At 42.2% G+C, this 21,567-nt stretch overlaps 1 protein-coding gene across 3 annotated transcripts in view; it reads right to left on the bottom strand.

The window, feature by feature from the left end:
• EVA1A (eva-1 homolog A, regulator of programmed cell death) overlaps positions 1-21,567 on the bottom strand; it is a 49,994-nt gene that overhangs the window by 7,982 nt on the left and 20,445 nt on the right. Inside the window, exons 3-4 of one of the 3 annotated variants that reach the window (XM_013051196.2) lie at positions 17,575-17,697; positions 10,136-10,249 (exon numbers count right to left, since the gene is read on the bottom strand). The exons of 1 other annotated variant lie outside the window; for it this stretch is intronic. In XM_013051196.2, the coding sequence (XP_012906650.1) occupies positions 10,143-10,249; positions 17,575-17,697 (230 nt within the window). In that variant the 3' untranslated portion in view covers positions 10,136-10,142. Of the gene's footprint in view, positions 1-10,079; positions 10,250-17,574; positions 17,698-21,567 lie in introns of those variants that run through there. One more of the 3 variants, XM_045079076.1, reaches the window with a different exon arrangement.

Raw genomic sequence — 21,567 nt, forward strand, 5'->3', positions numbered from 1 at the left:
ACTGGTTCCTGAGGAGATGACTCAGGGCTGATTTTCACAGCTGATATAATTTATTTTGTTTTTCTTCATCATGCTTCTGCAAAAATCGAAACTGTAGCTCTATCATGGTTGTTTTTTCTAGTCTCTGCTCCAGGTCACTTCCTTTTGGCCAATGATCCACCCTGGTCTTGGCCAGATCCAGACAGCTGTTAATTGCCCAGGAAGTAGAGTGGGGAGGGCTATTGTCAGTTGTTTTCCCTCAGTAAATAAAAATAAATGTATTGCTGTATCTAGCTTCCTGCAGGGTCATTGTTTTCATGGGCAGGAAGAGGCTCTATGTGGAGGTCCTGAGCTAATTTCATTTGCACCCTTGGAGGTCAGATCATGCCCAGCAGCATCTGTCTAGGCCTGATCAGCTGGTCTCTGTGCTTGTGTAACTGGTTCCCCTGCCTAGACTCTTGACCTCAAAGCTTGCAATCCTCCCCGCCTTTTTTAAAGATTGTATTTATTTATTTGTTTTTATTTTATTTTAAGAGAGAGCGAGAGCAGGTGGCAAGGCAGAGGCAGAAGGAGAGGGAGAAGTCAGGTTCCCTGCTCAGTTCCCCACTGAGCAGGGAACCTGACTTGGGACTCCATCCCAGGACCCTGGGATCATGACCTGAGCTAAAGGCAGACACTTAACCAACTGAGCCACCCAGGTGCCCCAAACTTGCAATCTCTTGATTGGAAAGAAAAATGTTTTGCAAATAGGTTTTAAAGAGAGTACTGGGGCTTTTGTAGAATCAGGAAGCATTCAGCATAATCTCTTCTCTGAACTCTTAAAGCATTGTTAGAATTCCTCTTTATGCGATTCTGCCCCTCCTCATAAAGAAGCAAAAACTCCCACTAACACTTCTGTCCTCTAGGAAATGCTGGAGAAAGCTGCCCTCCTTCTCCCAGCCCTGGCTTGTTCTTCCTCGGGAAGAGGGGCTATGGGAGCATCGCTCCCCCACTAGGCTGGCTCTGGAGGATTCTCTTTCGCTTCCGCCTCTTTCATCTTCTCTTACCACCTGTCCAGGCCATAAACACCCCCAAAAGAGGGCTTCCTTTACCTTACCCATCATCCTAAACCACCCTGCTCACCTTCCTTCATCTACAGCAGGAAAGACCTATGGTCCTATGACCCTAGGACTAAGGGGAGCTTAGAAGCTTGTAGAAGGCCCTGAACATTCTCTGCCCTGGTGTAACCAATGGTGCACTTGATACCTTATTCTGATGCTTTTCTGGTTCCTTGAGTCTGGAAGGGAGGAAGAATATGATTAATTAGCCCCTCTGATCTAGGCAGCACTTTATGTAGTTGCATGATAATTAGTTATATAATGACTATCTTTCCCATACAACAGTGAGAAATTTGAGGGCAGAATCCACCTGATTCACTTTGGATTTCCAGAACATCCAGCACATTGCCTTGCTCATTGTTTGCATCTCACAAATATTTACTGAATTAAATCATGAATATACAATTTCTAAAAGTCCAGTTAATAAACTTATCATATATGGATAAATATGTATATATGTGTATATACGTGTGTATACATATAAATGTATGTGTGTGTGTAATGATACAATATTAAAAGAGTAAGGGATGAAAAAAATTTATAAAATCACCTTAAGCCCACAACCTGAATATAACTACACACTGTGTAATGTAGTGAAGTGAATTTTCCTCTATTCTTTCTTCCTATCCTATAAATATGTACATATTTATTTATATTTACTTGGTTGCATTTTATGTTTTCATCTGCATACCTTTTTTGTTTGTTTGTAAGACTATGTTTAAAAGCATGGGGCACTTGGGTGGCCCAATGTGTTAGGCCTCTGCCTTCAGCTCAGATCATAGTCTCAGGGTCCTGGGATTGAGCCCAGCATTAGGCTCTCTGTTCAGCAGGGAGTCTGCTTCCCCCCTCCCTCTACCTGCTCCTCTGCCTACTTGTGATCTCTCTTTCAAATAAACAAATAAAATAAATAATAATAATAATAAATAAACAAATAAATAAAATCTTAAAAAAAAAAGACTATGTTTAGAAGCAGTCTTAGGTTTACAAGAATATTAAGAGGGAAGTACAGAGATTCCCCATAACCCTCACCCACACATACCCATAGCCTCTCCCCTTAGTAACATCCCCCACCAGAGCAGCACATTTGTTATAACTCAGGAAACTACACATCATACTGACACATCATAATCACACAGCATCTATAGTTTACATTAGGGTTCACTCTAGGTGTTGCACATTGTATGGGTTTGGACAAGTGCAGAGTCAGAGTACTTTTGTGTATAATGCTACTTCCTTTTCTGCTTGTTTCACGTGTTGCCTTGTAGTGCATTCTCAAAAAAGGAATCTTTGTGTTAGAGGGCATACATATTTTTAAACTTCTTGAAACATATTTCCAGTGGCTTTTCAAAAGTCATACATTATACTTTCTTGCCATCAGCTGCGTGTGAAAGTACTACTCTTATCAAACCCTCTCCAGGAGAGTATAGTTCAACTGCTAAAATTTATTCTAATATGATAGGTCAATAAATGGGTTCTTTATTCCACAAAAATTTACTGTTAGTCTACAGTGCCTTTCAGGCTAAAAACACAAAAGTTCTCACTCTCAAAGGATGACCAGTATAAAGGGGAATAACATGAAACAGAAACTACGGTACTTTCTTCAAACCCCAAATTTGTGACTATCAATAGAGTTATGCTGGGTTAGGCTCCCTCACTGCTAAGAGACCACCTCTCTCAAGCCATTCTCATAGGAAAAAGTGATTCCTATTCTAGCTGACTATTACATAGTTCACACCGCTGTACTTACTGTTACACATTCAAAGAATATCAGGCGATAGGCATTAGGAGAGTGCATGATGTGATTAGCACTGGGTGTTATATGCAACTTATGAATTATTGAACACTACATCTGAAATTAATGATGTACTCTATGTTGGCTAATTGAATTTAATTTTTTTTAAAAAGGAATATTGGTTAAACGAAAAAAAAAGTGACCCCCAGCATATCTGCACTGGAAAAAATTACTGTAAACAAAGTTAAAGTTCTTGGCATTTGCCAAAATTATGAAAAATATTTTAAATAAGCCACAGAGACAAAGGGCTAGTATATAAAGAACACCTAGAAAGAGCATTAAGAAAAAAAGACCAACAACCAATAAAGAAAATGGGCAAAAGGTACGGCCAGTTCACAGAAAAAGAAATACAAATGGCCCTTCAATGTATGAAAAGCTGCTCACCCAAAGTAGGATTTAGCACACTGTGGCTCAGGGGCCAAACCTGACCACTATGTGTTTTGTTGTTGGCACACAGCTGCGCCCATTCATATACATTCTGTCTGTGTCTTCTTTCATGCTAACAGCACAGGAGTTCAATAGAACAGAGACTGTATGGCTCACAAAGCCAGAAATATTTATTATCTGACCCTTTACAGAAAACATGTGCTGACCTGTGACCTAGAGGAACAGAAATTAAATGGCATTTTGATGTTATTTTCCATTTATCAGATTGTCAAAAATCCAACAGTTTGAAAATAGTTTGCAGGACCTTCTGATGCATCTTAAAAAGAGTAAATGGGTAAGTAAAACTCCTTAAGTGGCACTTTGGTGATATTGACCTTAACTCATAATTTATACACTCTTTGATCCAACAGTTTCACTTTTGGGAACTTACTCTGCAAATGCATGTGAACATGTATGTCTGCCCACAGGATTTATTGCAACTCTGTTGCCCTGCTGGAAAAGATTTGAACCACTACCTCTGGCCAACAGAGGACTGGTTAAAATTATGGTTCATCTGTACAAAGGAATAGTATATAGTCATCTAAAAGGAGGAAGCCCTCTATACACTGAATACCATCTATAACACATCTTTATGATAATATTTTTCAGTGAAGAAAGCAAAGTACAAAAGAGTACAAAGTACAAAATGCTAGCTGTGAATTAAAAGGGGGTGAGGATGAGATTAGATGTTCATCTTTCTTACCTGCGCACAAAGAACTCTGGAAGGATGCAGAAAGGCCTGATGATGGCTCAAATGTGGGGACTGGATAGAAGGGGCAGCTTTATGACTTCTTACTATATATCCCTTTATATTGCTTGATCATTGAGCCATGTTAATTCACTGATTAGTTGAGCACCTAATAGGTGCCAGATACTATTCTAGAGGCTGAGGAAAGAAAGAAAAATCTAAGTGTTCCTGGAAGCTTATATTCTACTAGAAGAGACAGTAAATAAACAAGACAAACAAATAAAACAGGGTATACGTTAGATGGCAATAAGGTGATAAGGAGAAGAAAACAGTAAAAATAGGAAGGAGGATACAAAGTGTGAGATGTGTGCTGGAGGAGAGCAGGCAGGTGGAGTGACCAAAGGGAATCTAACCAAGAAGGTGACTTTTAAGGAAAAAATGAAAGGAAATGGAAGAGTGACCAGGAGAATGTATTATCAATTCAAAACATTAAATAAAAGAGCAATCATTCCATTTAATCTTTCTAGCAACCCTATTAGAAGTTATTTATGAGGTTATTACTATAAATGATATTTGTATCCTCATCATAAATTATTATATTATGATCCCAAGGGGTTGCTTGTACAGAGTTGAGACAAGAAATGTTAACCCCTCCAATCCCAGTACTGAGATACAGGGAAACAAAACATGTGTGAGGAGTACATGGGTGGCACCTAAGCCAGGGTTGGGGAGTGAGGAGAGAGGATGGCAGACCCTGAAGACTGTGAGGGCAATGGCCCCTCCAGGACTGAAGGGAAGAATACTTGGAAAAGGAAATGGCTGCAAAAAGCAGAGATGAGAAAAGATGCAGCAAGTGGTTTAAAATAATTGGAGTGAGGTCTTGATCAGGGAGCTCTACAACTAAATAAGAGCAGCAAGAAGTCAAGTTCAGACACTAAAAGCCCTGAGAAGCCCCATAAGAAACTGCAGATTGGATAACTCACAGAATCCCCTTCTCTTCTCCCTTACTTGCCTCTACAGCGTGTTTTCCAACCTCAGCACTACTGACCTCTTGGACCAGTTAATTCTTTGTTGTAGCGAGTTGTCTTGTGCATTATAGGCTGTATCTCCACCACTAGATGCCAATAGCAGCACCCCACCCCCCCACCCCAGTTGTGACAACCAAAGGTTTTTCCAGATACTTCCTGCAATCCCCCATAGGGCAAAATCATCCCTGGTTACAAAGCACTGGTCTAAAGGATGAACAAGCTTTGTCATTTTTGTTTTTTTTCAGCTAGATGGTCATGTAACACAGTTTTGGTCAATGAAATATGAGATCTATTGGATTGTCCTTCCTTTTTTCAACCATCTTGAATGAGAGCAAGAGCAACAGCAGCCCTTTGCAGCCATGAGATGATAAAATTAACAGAAAGGACATGAGAATCACAGAGATGGTGGTCCCTACATCTTTAAGCCAACGCACCACGTGCCTCCAGACTTCTTGTTATGAAGGTAAGATAACTCTATGTGTTTAGGCCTCCAAGTTGAGGTTTTCTGTTATTTGCAGCTGAAAGCAATCCTAACTATTAAACCATACAAAAGTATCTGGATTTCATCCCAGAGATAATTAGGATCCACTAAAGTATTCTAAAAAATAAAAAAGAATAAAATCATCAGACCTACAGTTTGGAAAGATCATTTTGCCACAAAACACAATCTTTGCTATGAAGCAAGATGGGAGGCAGATAGATCATGGAAAATGCCATTATGCAAGATAAGCAAAAGCAGAATGGGGCTTGGATCAGATCAATTAATTCAATGATGGTGGGAATAAAATGGAGGGGTCACATTGAGAGACACTGAGAGGCAAAATGGACTGACCCTAAGCAACTAGATATACACAGTGAGTAAGATACATCATACTTCTGGCGTGGGTGATGCCCTACATGGTACGTAAGAGAAAGAGCAACTGACAGAGAAAGACATATTCCATTGCAGCCAGGTTGAATCTGAAATGATTATGGCACACACAAGTGGTAACTTTCAGGGCATTTAGATACACAGGTCTAGAAGTCAGCAAAGAACAAGGGAGTGGTAATTTGTAAAATATATGTAGGATATAATTCTAAATTTTATTTTTTTAAAGATCTTATTTATTTGAGATAATAAGCGGGGGGAGGGGTAGAAGAGAGGGAGAAGCAGACATCCCCCTGAGCAGGGATCCCAGTGCAGGGTTTAATCCAGGACTCCAGGATCATGGCCTGAGCTGAAGGCAGACACTTAACTGACTGAACTATCCAGGCGCCTTAATTCTAAATTTTAAATTTCAGTAAAATAACATTATTTATTACAAAAGTGGTATCAATGAAGTATAGAATATTTAAACATACAACTAAGCAAAAGAAATTTAAAAATACACAGACACATTTATAAAATCCCAGCATCCAGATATAATTTGCAATAAAATGTACTTACATATACGTGTGAATATACAAACATAAATAGCCCTATACTGCACAGGCTATATGGTTTTACTCACTTAAAAACACACCATAAACATCTTTCTACTTCAATTAATATTCACCTATTTTTCTACTTCAATTAATATTCACCTATTTTTCTGATTTTTTATTATATAAACAGTTCTGAGATCAATTGTCCTCATAGTAAAATTTCTGTCCATATCCCCAGTTATTTCCTTAGAATAAATTCCTAATTGTGGAACTTCGGCTAAATGGTATACATGTTTTTAAGGTTTTTGATAGAGGTTCGCAAATCACTCTCTAGAGAGGCTGTAGCAATCTGCGTTCCCATAATACTGTGTGCAAGGACTCATTTCCCCACACTTTCTGTAAAACTGGAATTAAATACATAAGCACTCAAGTCTTAAAAAAAATTATAAGATAAAAATGTTAACCTCGCTGTTGCTTTTATTTGGCGTTTGTTTAATTCTAGAACTCGGGTGGTGTATGTTTTATCAGCAATTTGTAATTTCTCCTTGGCAAACTGCTGATTCTCGTGCCTTCTCTACTATTCTTTGGGACACCGATCTTCTATTGATTGGTAAAAGCTTTTTATATGTTATAAATGTTAACCCTTCTTCATTAAGGCTGCATTTTTCTCTTAGTTTGCATTCGCCATTTAATTTTAGGGTACATTTGGATAAACAGGTATGTAAAATTATTAGAATTGTCAAGGTTTGAAATGGCTGTTGTGAAGAGTGGGAACGAGATGGCAATCAGAGACTGAAGTACTACTTGAAAGGCTCAGCTGAGGTTTGATGCCATGAATTTCTAATGGCTTCAATCTGCAAAGCTGTAGCAGCATTTGGTTACTTCAGCTCCGAGGGCAAAAGGGGAGAAAGTGGGATGTACTTCGAGTTGTTTTAATGAGGAACTGGACAAAGAAGCGAGTTGTGTGCATTAGCAAACACCCTGCTGACTCCAGAAGACTGCTTGAGATCCTCTCTCTCCCTCCCTCGGCCCCTCCCCACTAAAATAAATAAATAAGTCTTAAAAAAAAAAAACAACCACACACTCAAACAAAAAAGATGATATAATTTCTGATATTTGCTTTAAAATAAACAAGTAGGGAAGAGAAAGGCTATTGATGGGTTGATGAGTCCCATGGGGTTCATTATGCTTTCTACCTACTTTTGTTTATGTTTTAAATTTTCTATAATAAAGCATTAATATGCATTTATTAAAAGTATGCTGCTGAAATGATGGACCACGTGGACAAAATAAGAGGCAACTGATGCTCTGGAAGAAATTAGGAGGAATCAGGGGCCTCTGCGTAGTTGAAGACCAGATTCAGCTGAGTGAGAACATGAGAGAGCCACAAGATCAGGACATTTTTCACAATTTTCTTCGAACATATTTATTATTATTGCCTTCAATCCATTTGTTCGATCTTTTTCGTTTAAAACAATTATTTTTCTATCTGTTATATTCACCTTCATATTTTAAATTCTCTTAACTCATTTTCTTTACAGCTAGGATTGTTACCCATCACACTCAGAATTCATTTTCAGCCAGCAAGTCTATTTACTGGATCTAACCCATTTTATTTTCCATTTCCATTTCCTTGAATTCTCTTTCTATTTCATCCCATATTTTTTTAAAAGGAGCATTATCTCCCTGTGTCCCAACCACTATTTAATTCTAGAATATGAGGTGGGAAGGAGAAAGGTTGGAGGAGGGGGCAGAGAAACGGGGCCATGCCCTCTTTCAGCCCTAGCAAGATCACAAGACACACAGTAAACACCAGACCATTCAATGAATTACCACATTCAATGGTCACTACTCAGGGTCATGCCGGCTGAAATGGAAAACTGCCAGGTACTTCCTGTGCCAAGCAGAACTCCAAAGTCCAGGAGCCCGTATGCTCTCACCCAGATATGTTCTTGCAACAGCTGGTTTGCAAGTGTCCTTGGAGGCTTTGGAACCTCCAGGTCCTCCCTGCCACCACTTCATTTTGGGGATATATTCACTAAAGAGTTGAGAGTAAACATTCAATTATTTGTGAAACATGATACCAGTACAGCCTTGAAGAAGGGGCAAAGCTGAGATTCCTCTGATGTGCGGTTGCCCAGGGAAGGAGGCCCCGGAGACCAGACTTCCTAGGGAGGTGAGGAGTTGACTGATGGCCAGGCCTTTGATGACCTAGGAAGGGTGAACCCTGGGCCTTGAGGTCTGTGCAGACGACATGCTGCATCTTGCCACCCCTGAGAAGACCTTTCTAAAATCAGGTTGCATGTCATCTAAGATCCTCTCTCAAAAAGAAGCCATTAGCTTCCTTTATCCTCAACCCTGGCTCAGATTTGCCACTGTAAATAGAAATGTTAGGTTTTATATCTGAACTCTGAGGTCACTACATACCAACCCTGGCTAGAGAGCCAGAGAGGAAAATCAGTCCTCTGATTAGAGGAATTCTAATCAGAACCTCAGCCTCTTCCTTTTTATACAACATCCAGAGACAATAGGCAAAACAAAACACAGTGAAAGCAAACTATAAAAAAAAAATTATAAAAGTACCCCTGGGACTAATATTACATTATATGTTAATAAAAAAATTATTTAAAAAAAAAGTAGTAGGCTCCAAAAGACATCATAGAATTATATGTGGATTTTCCACATAAGCACCATATTTCCACCCAGTTTTGTCATAAACCAGCCCCTGACATCAAGGTTGCAGGAGATGGATTTATACTGTGGGGACCCAAAAACTAAACCCATTTTTAAAAATATATGTCAATCTGTCATCTGAATGTATATTTGCACTATACTCTGATTTTCTATGTATTTAAAAACTCAATCTTTGTTTGAGGAATATCATTTAAATAAATGATAAAACTTGAAGAATGTTTAAAAAAAAAAACTCATTCAAGCAGCAGAAAATCAGTTTGGTCATTGAAACCATTGAGCATTTTCATGTATTTTTTTTTTTAAATTTCAGCTTGATTGAGGGATATTTTCAGGTATTTTTAAATGGCTCCTCTTATATAAACAGCATCTGTTCTCAAAAAAGGATCTTGAAGAGACAATCAGCCATCTTCCTAAGAGCATATATAAGTTTGCATTAAGGAAGGGACAAATAGGCTCTCTCAGACTCACATGTTTTTGTGTCTCCATGTCTCCCAGGAGGTTATCACACATCTCATACAGCCCCACAAACACAGCCCACACACAAGCACACGCACATGCAGGGGAGCGCGCATGCGTGTGTGCACTGGGCAGGACTGAGAACCACTTCACGGAAAGGAGCAGGGGGAGGCTACTCCAAGAGTTTCTCTCACAGGGAGTCAAATACATGACAAACACACAATAGCCAGCCCCAGGCTACCTCATTCACTCACGTGAGCACAAAGGAAACCAAACATCTTTAGCAAGATAAAGTTTTTAGAGTCCTCCCACACCCCACACCACCACCCACTGCCAAATTAGAGAATGCCAAGCTTAACTTTCAGACCAGAAGATCTTTCATCTCAAAATTGGGCACAGCAGAATCCCTCTGCTACAACCACGTAACATTTCTCTCCTGAGAACAAGGCCACTGATGGCCACCCAGGAGATAGCCTCGGCCCTCAGCCCTGGCCCAGCCAAGACTGGACAACTACCTGAGACAAAGGAATAGGCCGCTAGGATGTTGCTGAGCAAAGCCATGTCCACGCACTCGGTAATCAGCAGCTCCGTACGGCGGCAGAAGGGCGGCCTCGACGTGGCATCCAGAGGAAGCCTCCTGGAAATGCTTGAGCCCGATCAAGGCGGCACCTCCCTCTCTTCTCTTCTGTTTGGGAACACAAAGTGAGTGATGAGAACACATTCTGCTTTCCTGAGGCCGTGTTCCAGGTACGCTGGACTCGAGAACAAAGAACCAGTCTCCTAAATGCCAGCCAGCCTTTCCAGACAGGGATCCGGGCGCTTGTCCCTTTTGTTCTAGCCCGCTTCTTGACTTTCAAGGAAGGAGCAGTTCCTTCCATTTATGTTCTTTCCAGACTTTCCCTTTTCTCTTCCCCATCTCCTCCCCAGTTCCCCTTTAACACTTTCCCCTCACCTTCCCTGGAACTTTTTACTGCATTCTGTCTGGCTCGCCTCTTAGGCACAGCCCATCATTCACTTTAATCACTCACTGTAACCCCAAGTGGCAGCGCACTCCTTTCCTGGCTCTGCTTTCTCCAGCACGGACAGCACTGGTGTACTTTGATCACTTTGCCTCATCCCACAGATCACCAGATGGGTGTCTTTGGCAGTGGGTCAGAGCTGGCTGTTCCAGAACTACCAAAGTGGTTCCGGTTCTTAAATGCCCACAGGAACTTGGGAGCTTGAGCCCACTCTCTGCCCCCAGTTCCATGACTCCACTTGTGACCATGATGGGCCAATCACACACACACACACACAGACACACACACACAGACACACACACAGCCTGCAGAACCGTCCCACCAGGGTTCAGAAGAGGGACTTGGTTGCTCCATGTTAAGCGGCTCAGCCTGTGCTTGACGGAGCACCTCCTCTCCCAGCTGCTGCTGCGGCCGCTCAGACCCAGCACTGTCATTACCCAGTTCACCCAGTGAGGCTCTCGCTGAGATGGAGACGGGAAGAAGCAGCAATGACCTCAAGAACTCCTCAGCTCTAAACTAAGGACGGGGAACTAAGTCACAGCGAGTGGACGGATGTCAGGATGTGGAAAGCTAAAGAAGCAGAAGGCTCCAGTCCTTGGAGAAGACACAGGTTCTCAGGTGGGACACGGTCTCAATAACGTGGACCACACAAGAGGGCCAGGGGAACTGCAATTCCGCAAGTGAAGAGACTGGGTCACAACAGAGAAGACAACTCAAGAGGAATGATGGCAAGGTCCTTGGAGCGGCTAGAGGCCCAAGAGTAGCAGGATGGGGGCGCCTGGGTGGCTCAGTGGGTTGAAGCCTCTGCTTTCGGCTCAGGTCGTGGTCTCAGGGTCCTGGGATACGAGCCCCGCATTGGGCTCTCTGCTCGCGGGGAACCTGCTTCCCCCTCTCTTTCTCCCTGCCTGCCTCTCTGCCCACTTCTGGTCTCTGTCTGTCAAATAAATAAATAAAATCTTAAAAAAAAAAAAAAAAAGAGTAGCAGGATGAAGAGCTGGAGCTTCAGGAGCTCTGAAAAGGGGCCCGCTGCTGCTGAGGGACTCTGCTTCTCTGGGCCAGAGCCCCAGGCCTTCTTCAACAAGCATATGAGTTCTTAAAAGGTCACAACTCTGTGATGCAGGTGAAGAGTTGGAACCGCCACTCTGAGTTCAGACACTATTCTGCAGATGTGAGGTCTTTGGGACCAAGGAAGAGAGTGGAGTCACTGGAAAATGTCTGAGGATGTGGTGGTGCAAAGCTACTTCGGATCCATTCCCTTCTATCATTCCCCACTACTTCTATAGCATAGGTCTCACCATTCCATTTCTGGGAGGTTTGCCACAAGGCACACCAAATCCTTCTGTTAACGCCTTCTTCCTGCTCAATCTAGCACACGCTCTCACCAACAGGGTCATCTCCATAAAGTACAAATCTAATTACTTTACTCCACAGCCCAAACGTTCAACTAATCCCCATTATACTTTTTAGCACAAAACACAGCCACCTCCATAATATCTGACCCCTACCTTAGCTCCTAATTCATCTTCTAATCGAGTCTACACCCATACACATATGCACAGAAATGTAGGCATACCTAGTGCTCCAACATTACCAGCTTACTTTTAGTTCCCCAAAGACACCAAGTTCTTTTATCTTTTCATGCATTTGATCACGCTTTTCCTTTTGCTTAAAATGCCCCTGCCTCCCCTTATCGGTTTGGCAACATTTCCTTTAAAGAAATTCAAAAGTCCTATAGCAATCTCAAATCCCAATGACTTTTTTTTTTTTTTTTCAGAAATAGAAAAATCCATACTAAAGTTCATATGGAATCTCAAGGAATCTCAAATACCCAGGAGAATCTTGAAAAAGAACTAAGTTGGAAGTCTCACACTTTGATTTCAAAATTTATTACAAAGCTCCGATAAGCAAAACAGTGTGGTACTGGCATAAAGACGGGCATGTGGACCAATGGAATAGACCAGAGAGCTCAGAAATAAGCCCTTACCCCTTGTCAAATGATTTTCAACAAGGGAGCCAAGACCATTCATTGAGGAAAGACCAGTCCCTTCAACAAATGGTGTTGAGAAAACTGAGCTTCCACATGCAAAAGAATGAAGTTGAACCCTTACCTTGTATCATATTAAAATTTAACTAGAGGAGTGCCTGGGTGGCTCAGTGGGTTAAGCGTTTGCCTTCAGCTCAGGTCATGGTGTCAGGTTCCTGGGATGGAGGCCTGCATCAGGCTCTCTGCTCAGCCGGGAGCTCGCCTCCCCCTCTCTTTCCGCCTGCCTCTCTGCCTACTTGTGATCTCTCTCTCTGTCAAATAAGTAAAATCTTAAAAAAAAATCTTAACTAGAAATGGATCAAAGTTCTAAATGCAAGAGCTAAAATTATAAAACTCTTAGAAGAAAACACATGGGAAGAGCTTTATGACATTGGATTTGACAATGATTCCTTAGATATGACACCAAAAGCACAGGCAACAAATGTTAAAATAAACTGGACTACATCAAAACTTAAAACTTCTATGCGTCAAAAGACACAATTAACAAGGTGAAAAGGCAACCCACAAAATGCAAGAAAATATTTGCAAACCATATATCTGATTGGAGGTTAATATCCAGATTATATAAAGAGCTCCTAGAATCTCAACAACAAAAAACAACCTGATTAAAAAAAATAAGCAATGGACCTGAAAAGACATTTCTTCAAAAAAGATACGCAAATGATCAATAAGCTTACTAAGGAACTACAAATCAAAACCACAACAAGATACCTCCTCACACCCATTAGGATAGCTAGCACCAAAAAAAAAAAAAAAAAGAAAGAAAGAAGGAAGGAAGGAGAGAAAGAAAGGAAAAGGAAATAACAAGTGTTGGAGAAGATTGAGAGGAATTGGAACCCTCATATTTTTGATGGGAGAGTAAAATGGTCGAGGCACGATGGAAAACAGGGTGGCAGTTCCTCAAAAAATGAAACCTAAAATTACCATAAGATCAAGCAATTCTATATCTCGGTACATGTTCAAAAGAACAGAAAGCAGGGACTCAAAAAGATATTTGCACACCAATTATTAATGAAGTATTAGTCACAGCAGCCTAATGGTAGAAGCAACTGACATTCCATCCACAGATGAATGAACAAAATGTGGTGTGTGTATACATATATATGTACACACACACACACACACACAATGGAGTATTATTCACAGCCTTCAAAGAAAGGAATTTGTGACACATGCTACAACATAGATGAACCTCGAGGATACGCAAATGATCATTTGCTAAGACATTAAGCTAAGTGAAATAAGCCAGTCACAAAAGAACTGTAATGAACAGAAACACTGTATGATTCCACGTATGTGAAATACCTACAGTAGTCATATTCAGAGACAGAGAGCAGAATGGTGGTTGTCAGCGACTGGGGAAAGGAGCCATTAAGAAGTTATTGTTTAGTGGGTACAGGGTACAAAGTTCCAGTTTTGCAAGATGAAAAGTATTCTGGAAATGGATGGTTGCACAACAGTGTAAATTCACTTAATGCCACTGAACTGTAAGTTTAAAACGGTTAAGCTAATAAATTTGTGTTGTGTGTATTTCAGCACAATTTTAAAATAATAACAAAAATAAGGTGTTCATGTGGTACAACAGTGAATTTTAAAAGTGTTGCTCCATTTAGGGAATCCTGCAAACCAATTCTGGTTTTAAGTTAACAGAAATGGTGGTAGAATTATTTTATACTGATATTAAAATTGAAGCAAATAAAATTCCAATGTATATCTACACATAAATGTAGTTTAATTTTAAATTAAAAAAGTTATTTCACTTTTAAAATTGGAGAGTAAATAATTGTAATCTACCACATTTAGAGATTAAGAGGAAAAACATATCACACCACCAGATGCAAAAATGTGTTTGTCTAAAATTTGATAAAAATTCATGACTGAGAGGGAAAAAAAGAAAGGTCCACTGCAGTGAAGCTCTACACCACCCAGACCTTTTTCTTTGGCAATCAAAGTATCCAAATACTCTTCTAATATAGCACCCACGATACGGTAATTGAATGATCAGTTTACAGGTTTTTCCCCTAGACTGAAGAGGCATCTGATGTATCCTTGTCACTTGAAAATCTAGCATGGTGCCTGATGAAATGCTGGTTGGCTGAGAAACAAATAGAGCATTCAGGCATGAGCTTTATATGCATAAGTCTCTGAGGGTGTTTCTAAACAGGTCTGAGTGTGATTCACCTAGACGACCAAAGAATACCAAGGCTGACAGGCTCTGAGTGGGGTGCCAGGCAGAACACTTTGTCAGGACAATGAGAAGATCACATACAAGATGGAAAGTTCACTGTGGCACAGAAATTCTTCTGAGTCATGCCCCAGGCACTAACGGGGAGGGCTGCAGGAGCCAGAGGTAAGAAGAAGAGGGATGAAGAAGACAGGCCAAGGGTAAGGAAAGGTAACCTCTGGATGATCCATCCAAAGGAGTGACCAGGAAGATCCTCCATAGTCGGTCCACGTGGCACAAGTCAGCCTAGAGCAGAGGTCAGAGCATCTCTACTATAAGGGCCAGGGAGTACCTATTTCAGGCTTCATGGGCAATGGAGTCTCTGTCTCAACTCCTCAGCTTGGCCATTGCAGTACAAAAGCCACCACAGCCAAAATGTACACGAACAAGTGTGGCTATGTTCCAACAGAACTTTATTTGCAAAAATAGGTAGTGGATCCAGTTTGGTCCATGGGCCATTGTTTTCAGACCTCTGGTCTAAAAGTCTTACTACTTAAAGTATGGTTCAAGGACCAGCATCATTGACATCACTTGGGAGCTTGTTGGACCTACATAATCTTGGACACCACCTGAGATTTTTAGAATCAAATTCCCATTTTATAAAATGCCCAGTAGAGTTTGCAAAGTGCTCTACCTGACCTCTGTGATCCCCTTCAGCCTGAGCACTTAGTGCCTCCTTTATAAAGCTGACCTAGAGTACAAGGGCGAGTCCTCACCAGCCCTGCTGCACAGGCAGTTCTCCAGGTGGTTACAGGACACCTTAGTGAGGAGACCAAGACAGAGGGAGGGCAGGGCTTGGAAGAAGAGATTCTGCTCAGGACAGCATGGTCTTCAGAAGTTAGAAAAGTGATCAACACCAGAGCCAAACTCTAAATCCAAACCTTCTCCTTGACTCTCCCTTAATAGAGATGAGAAGTCCAAGTAGCTCTAGACACCTCCCCCTGGTGATCTGCCCTATCATTAAAACCTTTTTGCATCTCTTACTGTGGTGATGAATTTTATGAGTCAATCTGACAGGCCGTGGGGTGCCCAGATTAAACATTATTTCCGGGTGTGTCTGTGAGGGTGTTTCCAGATGAGGTTAGCATTTGAAATTGTGAACTCACAAAAGCAGACCACCCTCCCCACTGTGGGTGGGCATTATCTAGGCTGCTCAGGGCCCAATGGAAAGAAAGCTGGAGGGAGGAGGAATCTGCCTCCTTTTTCCTATCTTACTGCTTAAGTTGAGACAGCTCATCTCTTCTTCTCCAGCCTCAGTTTAGACTGTCACCTTCGGCTCCCCTCATTCCCAGGCCTTCAGACTCGAACTGAATGATACCACAGGCTCTTCTGGGTCTCCAGCTTGCAGATGGCAGACCCTGGGACTTCTTATGTATCTCCTAGTGGTAGGATATATATTCCCTACTGCTTCTGTTTCTCTGGAGAACAATCACCAATTCACCTACCAATATGAAGGTGAGGGGCATGAAGCACTCGTCCACCCCCAAGTACAATTTTGTGGTCTGTTCCTCAGGGAAGTCCCTTACCGCTGGCTAGCTCCTAGAATCAGTGATTCTCAACTTCGGGCAGTTAGCCCCCCACAGGGGACATTGGCTATGTGCAGTAACATTTTTGGTTGTCACAACTGCAGTGGGTGTTAATACTGGCATCTAGTGGGCAGTAGGGAAGGATAGGCTAAACATTCTACAGCATACAGCCTAGTCCCTCACAACAAAGAACTATCTGGTCCAAAATGTGAATGTATCAAGGTGGAGAAACCCGATTCTAAAACAAACATCATTACTTCATTTACCGGTCTAAGTGACTCTCAGTGTTTGTGAAGCATGTATGCATCACCAGTACTGTTGGGACAGTGTCAGAGAGAGGGCTGGCAGGCCTTGATCAGGACAGGAGTCCAAGCTCTAGGCCAGTAACTCAATATTCCCAGTGACCAGAAGAGCTCACAGTAACAAAGCCCTCAAGGGGAATACATCTACCAGTAGCAGTTTATTAATTCATAACTGGGGAGTCAGCTAGCACCAGAGCTAAAGCAGGTCCTCTTGTAGACAACCGGATCCTGGGGATTATCTTGGCAAGGACAAAATTACAACTATGGAGCTGCGTATTTTCAAAGCTAGGGCTTTCTCCTGGTGATAACCCATTGGATTAACTCCACACTACTTAGGGGAAGTCATGCTTAGAGGACACTCCAGGTCCAGTCAACCAACATCACAGCACATTCTCTTTGGACATAACCCACCAATTCTTACAAATCTTACTCTCCGATGGCCTTCTCTCATTCCTGACTCAAAGCTCCTTCAACTAATTACTGACAAACTGCAACACAATTGAAAAAACACAGCTTCTGTCCATCACTTACATCCCATAATTTTGTGTCCCTAAACACACGCTGGTCTCTTGATGAAGATGACAGCCTATGAGCACCATCTCTTAGATGGAATGGCTAATTATATGCATTGGACATTATTTTCACTGGCTTCCATTTTAGAGGTAACCTCACTCCCAGTGCTGCAAAATCATATTCTCTGGAACTCTGAGTCCACACATTTATCTTGCATGTAATCACTGAGTGTATAAAATGAAATGTGCCCAAGGCTGACAGATTTCATCTTATACTTCAGTAGCAGCAGTGAGTAGGCCCTGGTGCATAAGCTGCTGTGCAAGTGACTATCTCATTACGCAGCATGCAGAGGGGGGTAAAAACTCATTATCCCCTTAGCTACCTGGGGAGGGATGTGCTGTCAGGAACAGAGGATCATCTGGCAAATACAGTTCATCCCTGGTGATTCTGGTGCCAAGCAGTAGAGGTTCTGAAACTTGGTTGGCCCCAATTGGCTTCTCAGGCTCTGAAAGAAAAGAGAAATGGCACACACACACACACACACACACAAATCAGAAAGCCATCACGTGCTCAGAAGATCATGTCATGCCTTAGACCTAACATCGTCATGAACCCAGCAGAGAAACCCAGGCAAGGTTTACTTGGACCTCTGAAAAGATGCAGTAGCATCTCCTGAGAGGGTAAAGCCTGCTGCCAGAGTTTCATACAGAGTTTGAGCCAGACAGCCAGAGACACCAAACTCCCAAGTTCATAGCAGAAAGGGAAGCAAGGGGTAAAAGACCAGCGGTGCAGGCTTCCTCTTCCCTCCCGCAGCCAAAGCCCACAACCACAGCTACCGTGGGATGTGTCCACGTGGCCCCTCATCCGTGAAGTTTTCAGGCCAGTCTCTTTGGAACAGGAAGGGAGGGAATTTGGCTCCCAGACAGCAGTGCCTAGATGGCCATGAAAAGAAGTCTCACGCAGCTCTGTGTAGGCACAAAAAACCCAGAAGTGCTGATGCGTGGAATCCCACAGCCAGAGTCGCAAGGCCTCAAGCTATGTTCAACCCAGCTGGGGAGGCCACCAGGGGCCTCTGAACAACTAGATCTGCACAACTTCTTGATGTTGCCAGCTTCACGGAAAACTGTATAGAAGGAATGAAATCCATCCCGGAGCTCCTGGGGCGCTGAGCAGTCCCCCGGCTCCCCTTATACACATGCGGTCCTTTGGACACACTTCTTGCTGACTCCTGCAGCATCTGACTTCTGCTTGTTTCTCCGTGTCTTACAGATACGTGTCCCAGCTGCCTCAGCCTCACAAAGGAATTGCGGCACCTTGCCATCTCCATTTTCCTGGTGACGAAATTAAGGGCAAGAACGAAAAAAGAAACTTAAAGCACAGGATCGATAGTTCTTTAGAGACTCGAGCACCAAAGCGTGGAAACAGGTCTTGGAGACCCACTCACCCTTCCCTCTACACTAGCGAAAACCACTCAAGAACTGTCCCCAGGGTGGCCACATGGCATCTGAGAGGCAAAGGCTTGAATGGAAAAAGAGCTTCCAGACCACAGGATAGGAAGAGGATACACGTGGTAGAAAGAAACCTGCTTTTCTCCACAGGACTGATAAACACCGGTGAGTGACACATCCAACATACTAGCCTGCCAGCCACTTTGCTTCCTTTGCTGCCTCCAACTTCCCCTCCAACGTAGCAAACCATTTCCAGGGACACATCCTGGACCTCTGACATCGAATAGGGGGTGCGAGCTCCTTAAGGGCAGGGACCATGTCTTCCTTCTGCTCTCTGTTCCCAGGGCCTCCCACAGTTAAAATCACAGAGCCAGTGTTGAGAGACTGTGGGTGACTGACTCACACTCAGAAATCCCACTTTCCAACCAGAACCTTCTATCTTCTACTTCTCTCACCCGTGGAGTCAAAGGAACCTCTCTGAGACCTCAGACTTCTTATTAAGAAAATCTTTGGGATCTAGGACTAGGCAAAGAATTTTTTAGCCGTGACACCAAAATCAAATTCCAAAGCAAGGAAAATTGATAATTTGGATATAATCAAGATAAAAAAAAAATTTCTTCTGTGTTAAGGGGATGAAAAAAACAAACTATAGAAATGGGGGGGGTTGGGAACTAGGTGGCTCAATTGGTTAAGCGACTGCCTTCAGCTCAGGTCATGATCCTGGAGTCCTAGGATCAAGTCCCGCATCAGGCTCCCTGCTTGGCAGGAAGTCTGTTTTTCCCTTGGACCCTCCCCCTTCTCTCTCTCTCCATCTCAAATAAATAAATAAAATCTTTAAAAAAAAAAAAAAAGTGGAGGTGGGGGAAATTATTTGCAAATCATTTATCTACCAAAAAGAATAGTATCTAGAATATGTAAAGAAACTTCAAAAATAGTGACAGCACCAAATGTTGACAAGGGTGTGGAAAAATGGATCACTCATACATTGCTCATGGGAATGTAAAATGGAACAGCCACTATGGAAAAAACAATTTAGCGATTTCTTCAAAAACTAGACATGCAATTATCATACAACCCAGCAACTGCATTGCTCCTGGGCACTTATCTTAGAGACATGAAGACTTAGGTTCCCACAAAACCCATATAGATATTTATAGAAGCTTTATTTGTAATAGCCCCAAATTGGAAACAACCCAAATTTCCTTCAATGGGTGAATGTTTAAACAAACTGGTACATCCATAACATGGAATACTAATTAGAACAAGAAAAAAACAAACCAACTTTTAACTCATGCAACAACCTGGAAGAAACTTCAAAAAATTATGCCAAGTGGAAAAAAAACCTCAATCTTTGATTGAGGTTGTGTATTGTATGACTTCATTTTTATAACATTCTTGCAATGTCAAATTACGGAAGTGAGGAACAAATTGGTTTGGGGAGGGGATGGGGCCAGAAGAGAAGTGAGTGCAGCTGTGCAAGGCAACAGAGGGATCCTGGTGGTGAGGGGAATGTTTTGCTTCTTGACTCTATCACAATGAACATCCCGGCTGTGATATTGTACTACAGTCCTGCAAAATGTTATCATCAGGGAAACTGGTTAAATGGAACACAGGCTCTCCCTGTGATTTCTAACAATAAGCATATATATCTAAAATTGTCTCCAGAGTCATCCTGAACCATAATCTTCACATTAAAGTTTAAGAAGAACTAATCTAAAAGACTCAACCAGGACATCAGGGGAAATTCACAATTCGTTCTTAAGAGCAACAGTTGAAGGGAAAGAGAAGATGGTGAGAGTTTTCTTCTACAATATGAAGGGATTATGTAGGAGAAATTAGATTTGGTTCATGTGGCACCAATAAACAGAACACAGGCTAATGTCAGAGAAGGCGCACAAGCTTCAGGACTGATCAGACCTCAATTTAAAACCAAGCTCCATCCGCCCCTATCTTTAAGACTGGTCAAGTTAGCTGAACCTCCCTGACCCTCTGTTTCCTCCTCATTAAAATGAGGCTGGTTCCTACCTCAATCAGTCAATCAATCAGCATCTAAGCAGAGAAACAGAAACTGTTTCAAGTATTGGCAACAGAAGGAATCGAGTGCAGGGAATGGATTGCAATGATGAAGATAGACGTACAGGTGGAAGGTGATGGAGAAGCTGAGGGATGAAGCCTGACATGATAGATGACAAAGTCAAGAGTTAAAGAACTTCTCAGATGGACATCATTTTAAAAAGATGAAATTAGTTGGCATAAGGATGGGACCGTGAAGCAATCAAGAGATCAGCAACAATGGGCTGCAGGGACAAAGGGAGGAGGCATGTTACCCAGGAGCCAGGGTCACCAGGAAGAATCTGGAATCATAGAAATGTGGGCACTATTAGAAGAGATGCTTGAGGAAGACAGAGAGTGAGGAAATACTCTGGCTTCCTCCATTCTCCTCTAACCTCCCACTGGTGCCTCCATAGGCCAAACCCAGCAGGAAACCAGAGCACCCTGGACTCTGAGAAAGGCGGCCTCCTGGTCAGACCCCGCTATTCAGGGCAGAACAGGGATCAGAAGGCAAATAGGCCCAGGTCTGGTCCCCTCCTGAGGTGTGTATGAGAATACAGAACATGTTGATGCCTGGCACACAGTAGGTGCTCAATAAATGGTATAACTAACTTGTATGCACCAATGTTGTATGATAAACATTTAAAATCACATTTTCTCATCACTTTATATCCAAATACATAGCAACACAAGCCGGGCTATCTGACTCACGCCACGTGCACTCTACCAAGAATGCTTTTTTTTTTTTTTTTCCCTCCAAATGAGCTACATATCTGAGAAATGCAAAAAGCAGCCCTGTCCTAAAGTTTCATTGTATAAAGCAAATGTTGAATTTCCACAGCTGCTGGCTTCAGCCTACCCAGAGGAATAGTTTC

This window comes from Mustela putorius, unplaced genomic scaffold (assembly GCF_011764305.1).
Source record: "Mustela putorius furo isolate JIRA1106 unplaced genomic scaffold, ASM1176430v1.1 tig00000281_pilon_pilon_pilon, whole genome shotgun sequence".
Taxonomy (NCBI): Eukaryota; Metazoa; Chordata; class Mammalia; order Carnivora; family Mustelidae; genus Mustela; species Mustela putorius.